Source organism: Manis pentadactyla, chromosome 11, assembly GCF_030020395.1.
Source record: "Manis pentadactyla isolate mManPen7 chromosome 11, mManPen7.hap1, whole genome shotgun sequence".
Taxonomy (NCBI): domain Eukaryota; kingdom Metazoa; phylum Chordata; class Mammalia; order Pholidota; family Manidae; genus Manis; species Manis pentadactyla.
The window spans coordinates 34,088,108-34,107,345 of record NC_080029.1 but is presented as its reverse complement, the minus strand read 5'-3'; the positions used below and the strand labels follow the sequence as shown (position 1 = coordinate 34,107,345).

General features: G+C 35.6%; 1 protein-coding gene and 1 pseudogene across 14 annotated transcripts in view; both read left to right on the top strand.

Moving 5' to 3' along the window:
• GPHN (gephyrin) overlaps window positions 1-19,238 on the top strand; it is a 752,379-nt gene that overhangs the window by 712,322 nt on the left and 20,819 nt on the right. For all 14 annotated transcript variants that reach the window (XM_036906015.2, XM_036906017.2, XM_036906020.2 and 11 more), the window contains one exon: window positions 13,586-13,673. In XM_036906015.2, the coding sequence (XP_036761910.1) occupies window positions 13,586-13,673 (88 nt within the window). The remainder of the gene's footprint in view (window positions 1-13,585; window positions 13,674-19,238) is intronic.
• Window positions 9,180-9,950, top strand: LOC118922835 (60S ribosomal protein L9-like; annotated as a pseudogene).

Sequence of the window (19,238 nt, the reverse complement as noted above, 5' to 3'; positions counted from 1 at the left end):
ATCTTTACCTGGGAAGAGCCACCAATCTTTACTGAATACCTACTATATGTATAATACTGTACTATTTTCTTTCATTTACTTGTCTTATTTAAACCTCATGAAACAACAGAGCCAGATAAGTGTCTTTCATCCCCATTTGGTAGATAATAATCAGAAACTCAAAAAATTAAGTAATTGTACAACTAGTAAAAAGCAGTGTAAGGACTCCACCCCAGGCCTGTCTAACTGCAGGGTCCTTTCTCCATTTGCTTTACCATGCTCCCCTTTTAACTGGGATTAGCACTCACAATTTATTAATATTAAGGTTAATAAGCTAAATAGGCTATATTCATTTTAATGACTAAAAACCCTAAGCAGATTGTAGCTGTGAACATTTCAAAAGCCAGAGGAAAATTTAGTTTAAATTTTGGATTAAAATATTGACTGTGTATAAATAAATCATAAGGACTTGAGTCACAGAATCCTAGATTTTTAGGTGATAGAAAAATGGGAGAAAGTGACAGAGGGTTGATTACAGTAGTCCAAGTTTACTTTCTGGACCCCTAAATAAAGTTGATTATGCACTGTAAAATAAACAATTCTTTCCATGAAGAGAAAAGCCCCTTTCCTCTTATAATCTCTTCCTTTATCTCTCTTCCCAAAACTGCTGGAGCTGCTTTTGCAGTATTTATTACATTTGCGTAATCTGTTGTACCAAATTCATAGTATCTTCTATCAGAGATAGAGAAAGGGAGGAAAGGAAAGAGGGAAAGTGGAGAAGAGAATGTGCACACAATGTGAACATGTGATAATTTAGTAGTCCGACATACATTCATTCAGTTTACAAATGACTCAGATTCACAAATGGCTACCCCTATTCTTACCTTTCCCCTACTCACCATCTAAAGCTCTTCTATCGCTACTTTAATAGTAGGAAAGGAGAAAAGGCTTTTGAGAAGTGAAACGGGGAGAAAGTCAGGAACTCCAAGAAAAGTTTAGGGGGACAGTTAATCTCAAAATACAGCCTATTTAGGAGAGGTGTTTTATTAAGCCCAAATATCCGCCTCACTGGCTAAATGTGTTCTGTTCACTTTGCTGTACTTTCTGATAAGTTAATATTTAGAGAACCATTTGTGTTCAAAAGTATTCTACCTGAGAGTTGTTCGCATATTAATCTGAATTGATTGAATCAGACATCCAACATCTGGGTAAATCTGCTGTCCTGAATGAACAGGAACAAATCACTTAGAAATTGGGAGTTCTTTGAGGCACAGGGCAAACCCTGAGCAGGATCACATCAGAATCTTAGCCTAGCAAGATACTGGGGCCTAGCAAGAAGTGCATTTGACAGCAGGAAAGGCTTCCAGAAACATAGGTGCGAAGATACCATAAACAAATGCTTTACATTTCAACATTCTTTCTCCAGTCTTCCACCTAGTTTCCACAGTTCAGGCTAGTACTAAAGAATAATTCAGCAATATATTAGTAACATTATGAGCTATATTATAAGGTAGGTTGGTTGATTGGTTTTGACTACCCTAGAATATTACCCACCATCTATAATACTGTTTTTATAGAAATGTATTCCAGGTTACAAACAACAAATTTTACATACAGATTTTGGGAACTTAACCTGTGAGTTAGGAACTACCTGCACAGAGAAGACTCTCCCAAAGCCATCAGTCTTGTACTGACTACATGATATCTTTCAATGTTGTTTATGGACTTATAGTTTGTAGTAAGACATTGAAAGATTTTAGATTGTGGATAACGTGATCATCTTCTATTCCTGTTCCTGTTCTACTACGCACTTCTTGGGCCATTGTTCTAGATGTCTCAAGGTACTATGAATGTGACTTTTTAATCTTAGAACAAATAAAATGTTCATTGAAGAAAATTTACAAAATATAGGCTTAAAAAAGGGAAATTAACACATAATCCCGTTCATTACCTAGTATTACTCTTCTTCTGTTCTTTAACTCTATGCATGGATATAATTTATGTGTATGTGTAATAAAACAAAAAACTCATACTCTTATTTTAACCTTCCTTTTTTTACTCAATATATCATAAGTATTTGTCTATATCATTACATAGTCCTCTGCTATATCATCTTAATGTCTATGTGTTATTGTCTGATATTAAGTATGTGATTTATTCATACAATCCCTTGTCTTACATTAGGTTGTTTCTAATCTTTCTCAGTTGTAAGTCAGTGATGAATATCTTCATAATTAAATCTTGGCATATACCCACCATTATTTGAGAATATTTTTTAATTTTCTTTTATTTATTTTATGACCATTTGTTGAGTGTCTGTATATATGAGAAGTTGTGTTAATAGCAGTAGGAAAATACTAAAACAACTGCTCTCCTCAACTGCTGGTAGGCATGTGAAATAAGTTGTTCATGGCTTTCTCCTCAGAAGTTAGACCAAAGCTAGCACATGATAGCTCCTTAATAAATGCCAGGAAGTAATAGAAAAGGAAAGAGGGGCAGACAGTTCAGCCTGAATATTAAACTACTCAGGCCTAGAGATTTCAAATTGGCACGAAGTAGTGTGAGTTTATAGTGATAAACTGCTTCTAAGCTCCTTCTTATTTCTCCTTTGAATATGGGACAGTGCATGTCCTAGTTATCCTCCTTTGGAACTCCTCGGCAGCAGGAGCTGCTGTTTCCCTTCTGTGGAGGAAGAGTCTAAGACAAATGAGGGAGTTTGGGAATACTGCATATGCCAGCCAAGGCAATTGTGGCCAGACTTGGTTAAGATATTGGTCCTTTGGGCACATATGTGCTTCTCTGTTTTTACATTGTTTCTTTTCCTTCAGTTTCTTGATAAAATTTCTTAGAAGAATTTATATCTTATGTGGCTTAAATTGAATGGAAAAAGGATTTGTTCATATTGAGCGAGGGTTGTTTTCTTTCCCATCAGACTATAAGATCCACGAAGGCAAGGACAAGGTGTGTCTTGGTAGCCCTGTGTCCACAGTACTTAGGTAGGAGTGCATCGCCTAGGTTAGACAATCCTGTCATCTTTTCCTATACCACCCTCTTTCTGTGGACCTAGAAACTTCAAACTATGCAACCATCCAGAATAATCTTACACGGTCCCTTCAAAGTGAGTCCAAAACGTTAGCCATAGGAGCAAGCAGGAAGGTATGTCACTGACAACAGAATTGCACTAGTAACTGAGACACATCCCCAAAAAAGGCACAATGTAAAGCTTTGTGCCTGGGGGGACTGATTTTATATTTCTAAAGAAAAAGAAATATAAAATGGGAACAGGGGAGCAGAATGGCAAGTGGATTTAGGAAGCTTCTAATTTAAAGGGCTGGGGAGCTGCTCCCTCAGGTTTACATGGAAGATCTTACACATTTACCTCTTGAATATAACATGCAGTAATTATTATCTAAATATACATAATCCACTTGAGGAACATTTTTTAAATAAAGTTCAGCATTAATTGAATTTATATCATTCCTAAAACTGATTTTAACTATTGAGCTGTTTATATTTCTACATCGTTAAAACAGCTTAGTAATGTGGCTTCCAAACTGATGATGTATACCTATCCTTTCAAGGCCCGAAGGCTGGGAAATTACCATAATTAAGAAAAGGGTTCCACCTCCTGGAGACCTGCCGTCCTAGGAGCCTGCCCCACTCAGACTGTGCTGGGCTGCTTGGCTCTGTCAGATTCTGCTCTTTTGGATTTGAACTGCCTGCTCCTACTGCTACCCGTTTGTGAGGCTACCTCTTCACAGTAAAGCATGAAGAGGAATAAGCACTGAGATAACAAATTGGAGTCTTATAAAACTGACACATTTAGCAGGAATTATCAAGTTCGACTTAACAGTACAGTGACTATTTGGGCAAAGCCCAGCGTCCTACATCTTCCAATTTGTGAACCAAACATATCCTAACATATCCTAACTTCCCAGTGCTTACATAAGGTTCTAAAAGTAGAAATTTCTAATTATCAGAGAGAATTTAGATCAAAATTTAATTAGTTCTTGTCATTGTCACTGCCTGCTCCCTTTATGGAATAAATACCTTTTTCTGCTTAAAATCCAAAGTTAAAAATTTTTTAATCAACATAATAGATTTATTTTATGACCATTTATCATCAGAGGTGTCTCATTTTCTATTGATTAATGAAAAAAGATTCTTTCTACCTTAACAAACATGTCTTTAATACAAGAGATTCTTCCCACTTTTCAGTGACAGACTTTTTTAGCAGCTACTACAGTTGCCTTTCTTTATTCTTAAGAGTTCTATTACAATTGATGTTACTGGTTCTTCTACGCACTTTTAGAAATGGTTTTCTTACACAACCCCCATAAAAAGTAATATCTTCCAGAAAGCCTTTCCTAACTATCCCAAACCACTCAATATTTATATCATCCCTACTTATATCTATTTTCACTTCAATTAATGCATTTAAATTCAGTCAATGATACTAATTTCCTTGCTTATTTCACTCATGTTCCTAAATTTTCATCACGTTTCTACACTAGCTTGTAAACTTAAAGGCAAGGACTTTAACAGCTCTCTTCTGTCTTTGTATGATTCCGTAGTGTTTGAACACCCATTGGGACTGAAGAAGGACTAAATGGTAGCTGTATGTAGTATGTAGTTTGATTCCATACATGAAGAAGACACTCAGAAAATATTTCTAGTTGAGAAATGTATCTTTTACCTCTGAAGAAATGAGTATATGTCCTGAGCCTATTTTTTTGTTATTCTGGTGTGATCAACTGCCGTTATTCCTTAATCTCCAAATCCTAGTATTTTTTATCACTCTCCCACTGTCATCTTCACTCATCTTAAAATGATACAGCTCACAGTTGGTGTAACAGATGAAACAGGAAACTAATTAGCAGCTGTTGTCCATATGTGTGTTTATAATAAATATTTTAAAATAAAACAGCATTTGCATTCTGAATACTCTGTCTGAACTCCATAAAATCTAAACTTGGGTAAAGGCTCCATCTTGGTTTTGAATTTTATAGTAAAGTTCAGGTAAAGAAAAAATAAAACTCATGCCAGCATCAGGATTATAACTTGAGGCAGACAAATTTTACAAAGCAAAAAAGTCTGAACTGAAAGCCTTCAAAGCCCACCAAAATCTGAAAGATGTAATAGCCAAAAGATATCACACCCTCTGGACATGTTCTTCCTTCACAGAAACTGATCAGTACATACAGTGTTGAGAAAACCACATTCATTCTGAAATAGACTTATTTTGCGATATACTTCTCCTTTCTCTTTTATCTGTCTTTCAGTTAAGTTTGTTTCTTTAACATCTGATTAAATTAGAACTCTACAGAGAATGTTGTCATTATTGGTTAGCCATCTCCCAAGTTGAAGGTGAATGCTATAACTTAAGGAAGAAAAAAATGCTTTAATTTTTTACACTGCAGCTAAATAGTCAAATGTGCCTGGTGTTCAAAAAGTGAGAGGGAAAAAAATATGATGAATAAGACAAGTATTACATTATAATGCTCAAATCAGTTTCTCCCTGTATACTTCAGTCTATATGTGAAGAGCAAACAGTCGTTATGTTTATATAAATTTCAATATTTCCATAGAATCATAACATTTTAGGATTGAAAGGAACTTCTGATATTAAAGAAAGTCTAACCTTTCACCCAGTGGTGGTAGTAGAGAAAATTGCTAGCATCTAGCCATCAGATTTTTGTTTGATGTTTTTACTGAGAAATACACTATTTGCCTCATGAGGCAGCACATTCTGTTGTTTGAGGGCTTTTATGGTAAGGATGTTTTTCCGTTACTCTGAGCCAAAGTCTTTATCCCTATTTCTTCCGTCCATTAGTCCTAATTCTGCCCTCTGCAGCAACAGCAAATAAATTGACTCCCTCTTCTACATGACACCTTTCAAAGAAGATAGTATTTATGATTATATAAATGTTAAGTAATGTCTTCCATCCACAAACAATATTATTTGCCCATAATATAATTATAGTTGTAGTAATTGTACACTATTCACTCCCAAAGATTAAGTTGTGGCCAGGGTTCATTCAGCTCATTTATTGAGTGCCTACAGTCTCCAGGGATTTGGGGGAGCAATCAAGAAAGCTAGATTAAATGTCCTGCAAGACAGTTATGTATTCTTTATTATCTTTATAAATTTGCTTTTCATCACAATTTGTGACTATTTTTATGATTTTTAGTTCTAACTTTAAATTCCACTCCTGCTTTCTTGCTTATTTACATTTGCCCAGCGTCTTTGTGCCCTACACTTTATTTTCAGACTTTCATCTTTAAATGTATCCTTTGTAAATAACATTCAAATAGGATTTGAGCTTTAAAAAAATGCTCAGTGTTACCTCTGCCTTAAGTTATTGTAAACCTGATCCTGGCATAAAGTTCATTTTGCTTTACCATGATGTTTGCTATAAATGATTGCCTTGATGTTTTTTTCCTTGCATCTTACTTTATGTTTACTATTTATACAACTTTGTCATTTCTTCCTTATCCTTTTCCCTATTGTTGGTTTGATCCAGGTGCTATTTGTTCCATTTAGCCCCTTATTATTTTGGAAGTTGTGCTGTACCATCACCCTCATGTTTTCCTTTCAATTTGTTACTCAAAATATACATTTATCTCCTATTGTATTTTTTAGTGCATTTCTGTTTCTTCTGTGCACCCCCTACACCAATGAGACCTCTAGAAGACTTTTACTTCCTCCATCTCCCCACCTTCTCAACTTTTCAATATTGCTGAGATAATGCTCTTAATTCTAGAGTATTATTAAGTTTTCTTTTGCAGTATGTCTACAATTTCTGGGGAATCCATATTTACTACATATATTATAATTCCTCAGTTTATTTGATCATTATTCATTTATATTAAACTGTACAGTTTTACTAAATATGTGCATGTGTATTTCACTAGTGTTTCCTCTCCTCTTCATCTTCTCCTCTCTTGAGATATCTGATCTGATTAATTTTTTTCATTTAGAGTCATTTTTCCAAATCATTAATCATTGATTTATTATCTGAATCTTTGCATTTTCATGCTCTTATCCTGATCATGCTCTTATCCTGATAAGTTAGTGGTATCTGACTCAGTAGTGGATTTGGGAGTTGCAGGCCTTTTTTTCTCAGAGAATGTTGATGTTAATCAACTATTTTATAGTTTTTGGTATTATGAGAAAGAAGTCCAAAGCCAATATTCTTTTTCCTTTGTTAGTAAACCTAATTGTTCTGTCTTACAGCTTTTAAGTTTTTCTCTTTACCTTGAAATTATAAAATTTTACCAAGACTGTTATAAAATAGTACCTGTCTTTCCTGGAACTCAATAAATCTTTTCTGTCTCCAAACCTGAGTCTTCTCAAATAAATGAAATTTTCCTTTATTTCCTCCCTTTATCAGTGCTCTTTTTTACCAATAGAAATTCTTATTGGTAATATGTTAGTCTCTTGCTCAGTCCTCCAAGTCCTGCATAACTGCCATCATTTTGTATTTTTGTACATTCCTTTGAGATAGTTCTTCCACTTAGTCTTCCAGGCCACTATTTGAGTTTTCAACAGGGACTGTATTTACCTTCACCTATAAAGTTTTAATATTTGAAAATCACATTTTTGTTCCAGACCATCCCTTTAATATTGTACATGGATCTCTATTACTGCTTTAACTTGTGGTGGTTGTTGCTAAAATTATCTATTCCCCCCAGCAGGTGTTTTGTTTTGTTCTTTGTTTTTGTTTTTGTTTTTTTTTTTCACTAAAAGCTGTCCTAAATATTGTGCTTATTCCTTCACCCTCCAGTTGCTGGCTTCTTAGATTGCTAGTATTTTCCTTTGCTTTACTGAGAGTTCTCTTCACCCTCAGCCATCAGAAAGCTGCTAGGGCACCATGGATCTGATGGGAATGGAGTGGTAGTGGAGTGGTGGTAATGTACCACAACACAAGCGGTAAAAGACACAGAAGTCACAATTCCTGAATTGGCAGAGCACCAAGGGCAAGCTGCCAGCCTTTTAGGGAAGCATGCATGCACACATGTACACACACACACACACATGCACATGCCTCTGTGCTTCCTGGACCTTTAGTTATAAAGTTTGGGGCCTTCCCAGCCTTTATGGGTAGAGTATCCTTACTATTTTTTAAGGAGACTTCTGGGTCAACTTGAAAGTGATACCTTTGTGCTTAATTAAACTGGATCCCTATCAGCTTCAAGTGCTTAAAATCAGTCAGTATTAGAGATGGAAAGGACATAGTCCAAATATTCTCATGTTATAAATAAGGATAATGAGACCCAAGAAAATGATGTTCATTTTTCAAAGTCATCTCAGTTAGTAGAGACAAAACTGAATTCTAGACCTTGTGACACTCAGGCCTTCAATGAACGGTTCCATTTTCTGTCACCTAGTACTTATTTGTAGCATTTAATACTAAATCAACTCTCTTGCAGAATGTTTTCATATTATAGTGGTACCTTAAGAAAACAATGGGCAGGTACTTAATATTTCAAGTGAAAATGGATACAAAGTGTGCATACATCAAGATTAATGTTAGTTACAGATTTATCTTTAAAGAAATGGATAATCACGATCCAAATCTAATTAAAACTGCAGTTGTTAATGAAGGAATAATTAAAAGATGTCACATATCCCTTTAACATCACCTGCTCTTTGAGAAAAGGGAAGCTACTGGTATTACATATGAAGTTTAGTCTGCTTAATTCAGCATTCCCCATAGTGGCAATAGAAGATATTTCAAATTTAAAAGTACATGTTGTTTTTTGTTGTCACTCTGTCATACACAAATAGGATTAATATATTTAGATAAAAATGATAAATAGCTTTTATCAAAAATATACTATATACAACAAAGTGTCTTTCACAATATGAATATTACTATAGTTTAAAGAATACTACAATGGACATAGGGTGATCTTGAACCTGTCACTACTGTGATTTCAGTGCACTCTCTTGCCCTACCTACCTCAAAGAGTGAAATTAGCACATAGGTGTGAAAATGCATTGTTCTTTTAAAACATGAGTAGTATTGTCATTAATTTTATTCCTTAAATATCAACTGATCTTATATATCATAAGTACATATATATATGTATATGTGTATATATATATATAAGACACACAAAGTCATATTATACTAGGTCATATCATATAAAATTAGACTATAATGTTTTAGTTCTACTATCCTATCTTGGAGAAAATTAATATAGTATGTTCTATTTAATAAAACTGAGAAAATTATGAATTATCTTTATCCTACTATAATCCATTATTATAATCCTTGTTATCTATTCTTCCTACAATTACTCAGAGTAATCTCTTAGTCTTAGAAAGAAAACTAAGTTTTTATTTCTTAAAAGTAAAAAAGTTGGGGTGGAGCTCTTTGCTACATCTATTGCAAGAATGAAGACCATTCTCAGCAACCAGTCTGTCAACATTCCAGAAAATGTCGATGTCACTCTGAAGGGACTCACAGTTCCTGTGAAGGGCCCCAGAGGAACCCTGCAGAGCCACTTCAGCCACATCCATGTAAAGCTCAGTCTCCTTGGAAAGAAAAAAAAAAGAGGCTCCATGTTGACAAATGGTCGGGAAATAGAAAGGAATTGGCTACCATTAGCATTATCTGTAGTCGTGTACAAAACATGATGAAGGTTGTTACACTGGGCTCCTGTTACAAGGTGAGGCCACTTCCCCATCAACATCATTATTCCGGAGAACGGTTCTCTTGTTGAAACCCGAAATTTCTTGGGTGAAAATACATCTGCAGGGTTGGATGAAGCCAGACATTGCTTGCTCAGTATCTCAAGCCCAGAAAGATGAGTTGATTCTCGAAAGAAATAACATTGAACTCGTATCAAATTCAGCTACTTTGATTCAGCAAGCCACAACAGTTAAAAATAAGGATATCAGAAAGTTTTCAGATTGTATCTGTGTTTCTGAAAAAGGGACAGTTTAGCAGGCTGATGAATAAGATCTAAGTTGTACAGCTACAGAAACAGCAGATGCTGGATGACTCCTTAAACTTATTTGTGGCATTTTAAAAATGCAGAAAAAGACTATTGATTTGAGGGAAAAAAAGTTGGGGGGAGAGGGAATATGAAATAAATGTGGAAAAATATTAGCATTTGTCAACTCTTAGAAGTGGATATGTAGATGTTTGTTATACTATTATCCTATGTTGGAAATATTTCATCACTTAAAATATAATATGAATCATAAAAAAGAACAAATTTATGACTTGTAAATAAGCCCTAAAGTTATGTTTAATCAAAATTTCATGCAGTTTCCATCTGAATATAGGATTCAGAAGCATTTTTGTTTTATTCCCCAAAATTATACTAACATGTCCACACATGTACTTTTCTGATCACTCCAGACAGATCCTCACTTGCTCTACTTGATGCTTTTGTACAAGGGCCCATACTTAGGAGAATTTTCCTTGTATGACATGTTATATGCCTGAAAAAACTAGACAATCACTCTGATTAGGCAACAGGATGGGACAAACACTTAATGAGGAGGTTCTTGTCCTTGCTCTGCCACTCACCCCTCTACCTAGCCTTTAATATGCTGTCTTGCATCTCTACTTCCCTTTTCTGTGAAATGGTCATAATACCTGTTAATCTACGTCACAGATTTATTGTGATTTAATAAAAGGAGTTACAGGATGCAACATAAATGAAGTTATAGGTCCTCTGACTCTTGTACATTGGGACCTGTCCCTCTACTAAGCCATGATCTCTTACTAGATCCCAACACCAGAAGTATGCAAAATAGTGAAAACAGAAAGAAGAGTGAAAAAGAAGGGCAGAGGCAGATACAGAAGAGCAGAGCCCAAGGATGCGCCCAGCTGTGATACTGAGCACAGTGACCCTCAAAGACCTTTCTAACTTTGAGATTCAGTAACTTTGTGAATCCACCAGCCACAGAATAGAAAGGAGCATGAGTATTCTTTGAGCCATGACAAATTGTAATAAGGGCTTGGCATAAAATCTCTTTTAGTTTATTTCTACAGATTAAAAAATATCATGTAGACAGTTGATGACTCCACAGTTTTACAAAACAGAAAAATCTCTCTCCCAGATAGTATGAAAATGAGTTAGAAAAAATAAAAAGTATGTTTATTTTCAGTCATCAGCCAGCCTGTCCCAGGATACATTAATCCTATGAAGATTAATACCATCGTGATATACAATGTCACTGTGGCTTTGTTTTCAGTGACTTAATCATAATCCTGTAGTTTTGACACATTATAAATTACATATTGTAAGATTGGTGAAATTAGATAATGTTTCTTTATACTGACACAAATTGTATTTTGTTGATAATATTCATTGTCCATTCACCTGAGACATATTCCACATCATCCTGGGTTTGTGATGTTTTCCCCATTTACTCCATGGGCCAGCCATATGGTGCAACTTTGTGATAATATGATCCAGTAAGGCAAGGGGCCTGGAGTTCTGGGCATGCAGTAATCTGGAACCCGTCACATGCATGTCTTACAGTATTTTAACCTAAGAGAATAATTAGTTGTCTTTTTCTCTAAAGCAAAATGAAAAAGAATGATGAAAAATATATTCAGATACTTAGTTTAAAAATATTTTAAATACATCCATTATTTGCATAATTCATTTAAGATGCTTGCACAACCAGTTTAACTTCAAAATCCATGTCAGGGATTTTTTTTTAAGTTTTTTCCTTCCATGAATACCTGAGTACCTTTTTGGCTACATAAGCAATTAACTGGATGACTTTAAAGGATCCCTATGTTGGAAGATTGAACCTCCTGTAAGCCATTTTTCAAAATTTTACTTTTGTCTCTTCTCGGGAGCTCATTCCCCAGAGCCAAGCAACCCCCAGTACACTCATGGACAGGCCAGTGCTTGGGAAAGAGAATTTTATCCAGATACAGTAAGAGAACCTAATGGTAAATGAAACTCTTCAGGCTGGAACTGGCCTAGCTTGCTATTGAGCCATTTGGGCTTTTCACATATAGATCTGTAAATGTATGTGAGGCCCAGTCTATGATTTTCTTCAGTGTTAGTCATGCATATTCTCCTAAAGAAAAACTGTGGAGCAAGCTAAGGTTGAACTCTGCTAGGCCGTTACATATGCTTGTGTGATAAACTTCAGTACTACAGCAATAACAACTAACCTTTCTTGAAAATTGAGTTTGTACCAGGTACTATTCCATAAACTGTTTATATGTATTCTGTCACTTAATCCTCATAACAACCCTGTATTTTCCCTACTTTATAGATGGAAAACTGAGGCAAAGAGAAGTTAAGCAACTTGACCAAGGTTCTACATCTCACAAGTAGTAGCACCAGAATTTAAACCTAGGCAGTCTAACTCCAGAGTTGACACTCTTATTCCTTGTGCTCTGCCACCTCCCAGCTAGCTTATCTCTTGTAGAGACTGTGAGGTAACCTCTCAGGTAGATCTCAAGTTCCTCTCCTTACCACCATCACCCCTGGGAAAAAGTGAAATAATGTCCTAGTTACAAATCTTCATCTCCTCCTCCTTCCTTTACCCCGCCCCTCCTCCTCCTCCTCCTCCTCCTGTCAAATAGGTCATTAAGATAAAAGGACATGAGTAAATTTCACTGTCATGACAGATTTGGGAGAACATATGCTATCTCATTAAGACATTGTTTGATTTCAAATTAACAAAAACCTGCATTTTGGCTTTTTCTCACTTGATCAATCTCAAATTAGGCCTTCTTAACCCTTCTAACATCTCTTCTTCCCAGGCCTTTGACCTGTGCAATCTAAGGGACTGGTATACTTGTCTTTTCAGTTGACTTTCAAGAATCTGCCTAGTTTCAATCCCTAATATTCACCCTGTCCCTTTATTCTCTCAGACTATTTCATACAGTCCCAGCCTTCTTTTTTTCTCTACCCTTTCTTTTTCCAATAAACACCTGTGGGCTCTTCATATTTCTAGAGCATACTCCCACCCTTTTCCTATTAGATGAAGTCTAAATGCTTGAGCTTATGGGCCCTCCAAAATCATGTCCTATTCAATCATTCCAAGTTCTTTACTCTGAACAGTTCATTTTTTTCCCCATTGATACAGAAACAACACATGCTGATCTCTTGCTTACAAGGCCCTTTCCCATTGCTTTCCACCTGTAAAAATCCAGTGCATTTTCCAAGGCCTAGCTAATTTAAGTCATATTTCCTCTAGAGTCCTGTGTAATCTCTCCAACACCTAAGGTGACCAGCTGTCCTGGTTTGCCTGGGATTTCCTAAGAGGTGGGACTTTAGTACCAACTTGAGATATTCCTAGGCAAACTGGAACAGTTAGATAGCCTACCAACACCTCACTGTCTCTCCTTATGCTGTCTTCTTAGATAGAACAAAGAGCCCTGTGAAAGTATCTAATAGTCACTACTTCTGCACTTATAAGGTTCCTTCTCCACAATAAGAGTTATGTTCCTGTTGGGCAGAGACCCCTCTGAGTCCCATTTCCTACAGAATATAGTGCTGAACTCATATTAATGCCTACTCAGTGAATAAGGTGGTTTAGTTTTAAGTTGGCACTGTATATCTAAAATCTTCTCCTTGTGTGTTAATTTATTTTTCTTCACTTTTTTTCCAGCCCAGATGATTTACTCAATGCCTTGAACGAGGGTATCAGTCGTGCTGATGTCATCATCACATCAGGGGGTGTATCCATGGGGGAAAAGGTATGAAAAAATGGGGCTCATGAAAATTATCCACTGTAATATCCTTGCATATGGTTAATTAACTGTGATCTGGTAAACATTTGGTATCCATAACTACAGCCCCACAAAGCTGAAAATCCCTGGGGCTTCAGAAATTTCTGTGCATTCTAAAAGAGATGCAGTGTAGGTAGATCAAAGCTTACCTCAAGAACAGCATGCAGAATACCACAGCTTACAGAATGGTTTTGATGTTCCCCTTGAGATTTCTTGTTTTTTGCTCATCCAACTTTACTACATTAGGACTTCCTTTATATATGCTATTTACCCCCAAGGTAAAGTTCCAAGATCCTTCCTTCTACTTGTTTAAATTTAAGATAACTTCCCACACCACATATTTCAAAGTTGGTAAAGAACCCTTGGCTCTCTACAGGGAAGAAAGAGAGGATTAGGCATTCCTTTACCCCTCTTGACAAATAATCATAATCATAATCATGATAAAAGTAAATTACAAACATACATATATATATATGTAGATATATGATTTTATAAGACTAAGCATATTTGCATATGGCATATGTTTAGTCCTATAAAAATTATATATCTTAATGAAATGTGTTGGTTCATTGAATGATATAAAAGCAAAATATTCTTTACCACAATAACCACCTTATGTTTTGACTCATAATATTTGAGATCACAAAATGTTCATCCAGCCTATAATCCCTTTCCAAGTTTTCTTTTATATCATATTAATGACTGAACTGAAAAATTATAAAAATATTATAATAGCAGTTTTTACTAGAATTCATATTTTTCTAAGAGCTTGATTTCTTTTAAATGGATCTTATGTATATGATTGTTCTTTGCTATAAAACAGCCTAATATAAGGTAGACTTTGGACAGTGAGCTCTATTGGCTCTGAGAACAGATGTCAGAATTCAGTGGCCTGAACAGAGAATGCCTCTCTTCTGTTCACTACTTTAGTTTGAGTGTTTAAGAATCGTACTTCAGCTGCCAAAAATAACAGAAGAAAAAGAGGGATTCTCAGTCCAAGACTACCATCTCAAATTACATCCAAGAATAACAGTGTTGGAGTATGGGTAGTATTCTCCTTATTAAAGGGTTAGCCTTCCCTCAGAGTCTCCCAGAAGTCTTTAGGCCAGGTGGAGCAAATTGCTTCAGACCTCCCCTGAGATCCCAAAGGCTAGGGCTGAGATCTGCATTGTAGAAGAGCTATAAGAAATAATCTGTAACATATCTATTTTTATCACTATCAAACTGCCTGTGGTGTTCGGAGTATTCCAAGAGCAAACCCTGAAGTTAAAGAGTGTTTAAATATCAAATGTATTATTTTTAGGGAGTATTTCCTATATAATTTATCTTGGTTGCTAGTGAACTTAATTGTGGGGCAGTACATCCTTTATCCTAGGGCCTTGCTCACAAGGAAAGGGCCAATATAGTAAAACATACTGGATTTATTAATTTTACTCACTTACTGGTAAAATACTTAAACTAAACTTTTAACTTACTAGGAAGGAGATTTTAGGAACTGGGCAGCCCAAAGTATTCTATAGGAACTAATAATCGTCCTTCCTACCTCTTTGGAAATGAGATGAAGGAGAAACCACAAGAAAGAGATAAAGCATAAATGCAGCAAACTCCTGCCAACCTATTAATTCTAGTCAGTAAAAAATTCCAGTGTATTTCAGTAGCAGAAAGAAAAAAAAGCATAAGACACAGAACATCTGCTTTTGCCCAAGAGCTGAGCCTAAAAACCAGTCACTAAAGAAACACAGAGGTCAGTGAAAGATCCAGAAGCATTATGTGGTGGGCATGAAACTTAGGTGCAGAATCTCAGGTATGCAAAAAATTTATTTGCTTGATTCATCTTAAATCCTACTATGAGCACCTATGATATAGAACTGACAGAAAATTTTATTTAAGCCATTATGGGGCTCACCCTTCCAAGAATTATGCCGAGGAACTGATAGGGGCTTAGGCAACAGAGCATCAAGGAGACACATCAGGTCACCAGTCTGCACTGGACACATCTAGAGTGTTCTTGTAGTACCATTAGATCTCAGGTCTATTTTCCTTTGGGCTATGCTAGCAGCACTGGGATCATGGGGAGGCTAGGAGCCTCAGGGTAGGAGGAAGGCCCTTCCTACTGCTTGCAGGACCCACAGACCTCTATCCTCCTTGTAGCCAAAGAGAAATGACTTCCCTCAAAATCTCCCCCAACCTCCCCCTGCTCCACATAACCTTTTCAAAGACTTTTCATTTTTATAAAACACTGAAAATTTCAGGTAAACAGTATCTCCTTTTTTGCTCTGAAAACTAAAGAATTATATTCATTACTATAAATTTTCCATAACCTACAAAGGTGTAAAATAGTTCAAAGACAACGAAAAATGTCAAAAACCAAAGATACACTAGAGTGTAATTTTTTGCCAATTTCAAAGTCTTTTAATTTTTCCTGACAGTGTCTCCCCAACTCCATATGATCAAAATAATCACAAAAGATTATTATTGATCACAAAAAAAGCTAGTGTCATAGGCTTGCCTTTATCATTTAACAGGAGTATTGTTTAACTATATAGGCCTCGTTGAGTTTGTTTTTCAAATCCATAACCATATAGCAATAAAATATTAAAATTAATCAACAATGATCAAAACAAATAAATATAATAAAGTTTGTCACTTTCAGTGCAGTATTCAGTAAATCACATGATACATTCAATACTTTAATAGGCTTTTAGTAAGATGATTTGGCCCAAATGTAGGCTAATGTAAGTGAGCCATCTAAAGTAGGCTAGGCTAAGCTATAATGGTAGGTCAGTTAGGTGTATTGAATGCATTTTCCTCTTACATTTTCAACTTATGATGAGTTGATCAGGACGTAACGTCCTTGTAAATTAAGGAAGATCTGTATATTAAGTTCATGCTTAACAATCAGTGATCCAGTATTCGTACTTAGAAATCATCTAGATATCTGATGATTATTCATTAATTAACCAATTTAATATCAGTTCAAGATTTTGTTACTTTTGACATACCTCACACATAATTAATATTACAATTAAAACTTTGTCAGAATAATGATTCAATTTTGCTAAACCAAATTTTATATTTCTCATAGTCTTAAATATTACATAGGAATAGTTTTATTTTATTTGATGAATAAACCCATAAAATATTAGGAAAACCAAACTTAAGTGAAATAAAATGTATTTGCCTAGTCATACTTAACACTGATAAATATAAGAAAGAACATGGCTGGGTTTTCTTAATAATCAAACTAATTTAGCTAGCCTCATTTGCCAAAGATTTGCCTTAATTATGTGAAATTTGATTCTTAAACTTATAAGAATATTTTTAGTTAACACATTTAAAATACTATAAGTTCAATTTCCTTATTAGCTGGTAATTTCAGGAATATTCTATATAAATATTTATGTATCCCTCTCAGTCAATCAGAACAGAGCCCCAGAACAATATATTTGTTTTACTCTGGTTCCCCACCCGCAGTCCTGGCAAAGCAAACTTTACTGTGGCCCTGAGGTCAGGGTTCTCACCAGAGGTTTGGGGGTAAGGGACTCTTGTGTTGCCCACCCCAGAACACCTCCATCACATTCAGACTCAGATGAAGAGGGGCAATGGCGGGGTGGGCATCCTGAATCGGTAGCACACTCCAAGGAAGGCCACTCTGCCTAGCAGTCTCACAGGCACATAGTTTATGAGTACCATCCAGAAACAGGAAAACATTTTGCACTTACAAAACAAGATAAATGCCTTTCAAGATCACAGACACATAGACACACAGAAGCATAAAGAACATACTTCAGCTCTACAACTTCACCCACAGGTCAGGAGTAAACACAGAAAAAAACTAATCAGTCTACAAATAGCTATTTTCCTACCTAGAGGTCACAAAATTCTCAATTGATTAAGACTCAAAATGACAGTAAGACAAATAAACAAGAAAGACAGACAAATCAGATTGTCTTTGTTCTCTTTTCTAACGGAGAATAGATTTTTATCATCCATCTATATGGTCAGACATAAGACCAAATTCCCAGTCATGGCTTACCACAAGTGGGAGTATCTAATGACCGTGCACAGAAGTAAAAATAAAGCCAAAATCAATACTACAGACAAAACTAGAGAAACCAAAAGTTAGCAGAGTTCATGTTTTATTGCTGCTTGACATTCATTCCAGGAACCAAGGAAAAATGTGCCCAGGTTTAAGGTACCCATAAACTACACTTCTCTGGCAACCAAATTTGCCTGGCTCCATCAGGTAAATTGATGGGGCATCTTAGTGGAACTTCCAGAATTATTGAAGTGTAATTTTTTTAAAATAAAATCATGAATCTCATAAATATATAAAATCAACACATGTGAAAGATTTTGTTTAACTCATTAATTAATAAGGGAACCAGTAAGACATACCAGTTGGCTCAAAAGAGAACTCAAAGAATACACACATACAGGTAATCAGGAATGCTGAGATAAATTTACTAGTAGATGTAGAACTGTTCTTTGTCCACAGGCAATCAGTTACATCTCAATGGGCAAAATTAATTTGCATTTCTTTGGATAATAATCATGTTCACTATGAGTTTTCCACAGCTTAATTTGTGAAAGATAACTCAAAGACATGAAAGGCACAAATAACACAGATGGTTGTGCTACACTGGACATCCAATAATCTTATTTGCCCATTTCAAAGTCTCTCACAATTTTTCTGATGTTCCTTATTCTTACCTGAGTACCTGAGTTGAATTGAGGAAAAGATCTTGCTCCTTCATCCAATTATTATTCTTCTTCCTATCTTACTCTAGCTTTCAGAATGTCAGTCAAAGATCCTTGCTGCTTCTATAGGTAGACAAAAACTTAAGAACAGCAATTACTCTCAGCCTTTATTGCTATGTACAAACTTTCTCTCTGTCAGAATGAAAAAGGACATTTTAACAACAGAGAAGATTTTTTTCAAGAAAAACAAAACCTTTATTCATTTAGCAAACATGTAATGAGCATATCTGCTCTCTAAACTGTATCATAGTCTGTAAGTTTCTATAGGTATAGCCGCCTGTCTCTCCAACCTTACCTTATGCCTTTTCCCACACATTCACTACCTTCTGTTGTCTTTTTGAGTTCCAGATGCATCTTTCTTTACTGCTTTAGAAACTTTTGTATGTATTTCCCTTTGCCTGGAATTCTTATCCCTCCACACTTTAAATGACTGAATCCTTCTCATCCTCACTGTGTCTTTTAAAATCACCTTTCCTTACTCTCTACTTCACTCCATTATTCTCTATCCAGCACCTACTTATTTGCTTCATACCATGTACCACACTTTATAATTATTTTATTTATTGCTTTATTTATTAAAGACTGTCTCCCCCAGTAGAATATAACAGGACGTCTTTGTGTTAAGGACCATGTCATCTTGTTCACTGTTAAGTCACTATCACATAATGATACAAAAGGCCAAGAAGCCAAGCATAACAGAGTAGCTAAGAAGCTAAGAAAATATTCAGAATTTTCAGCAGTATTAGGAGTTCAGGGCCTTCCATAGAGGGA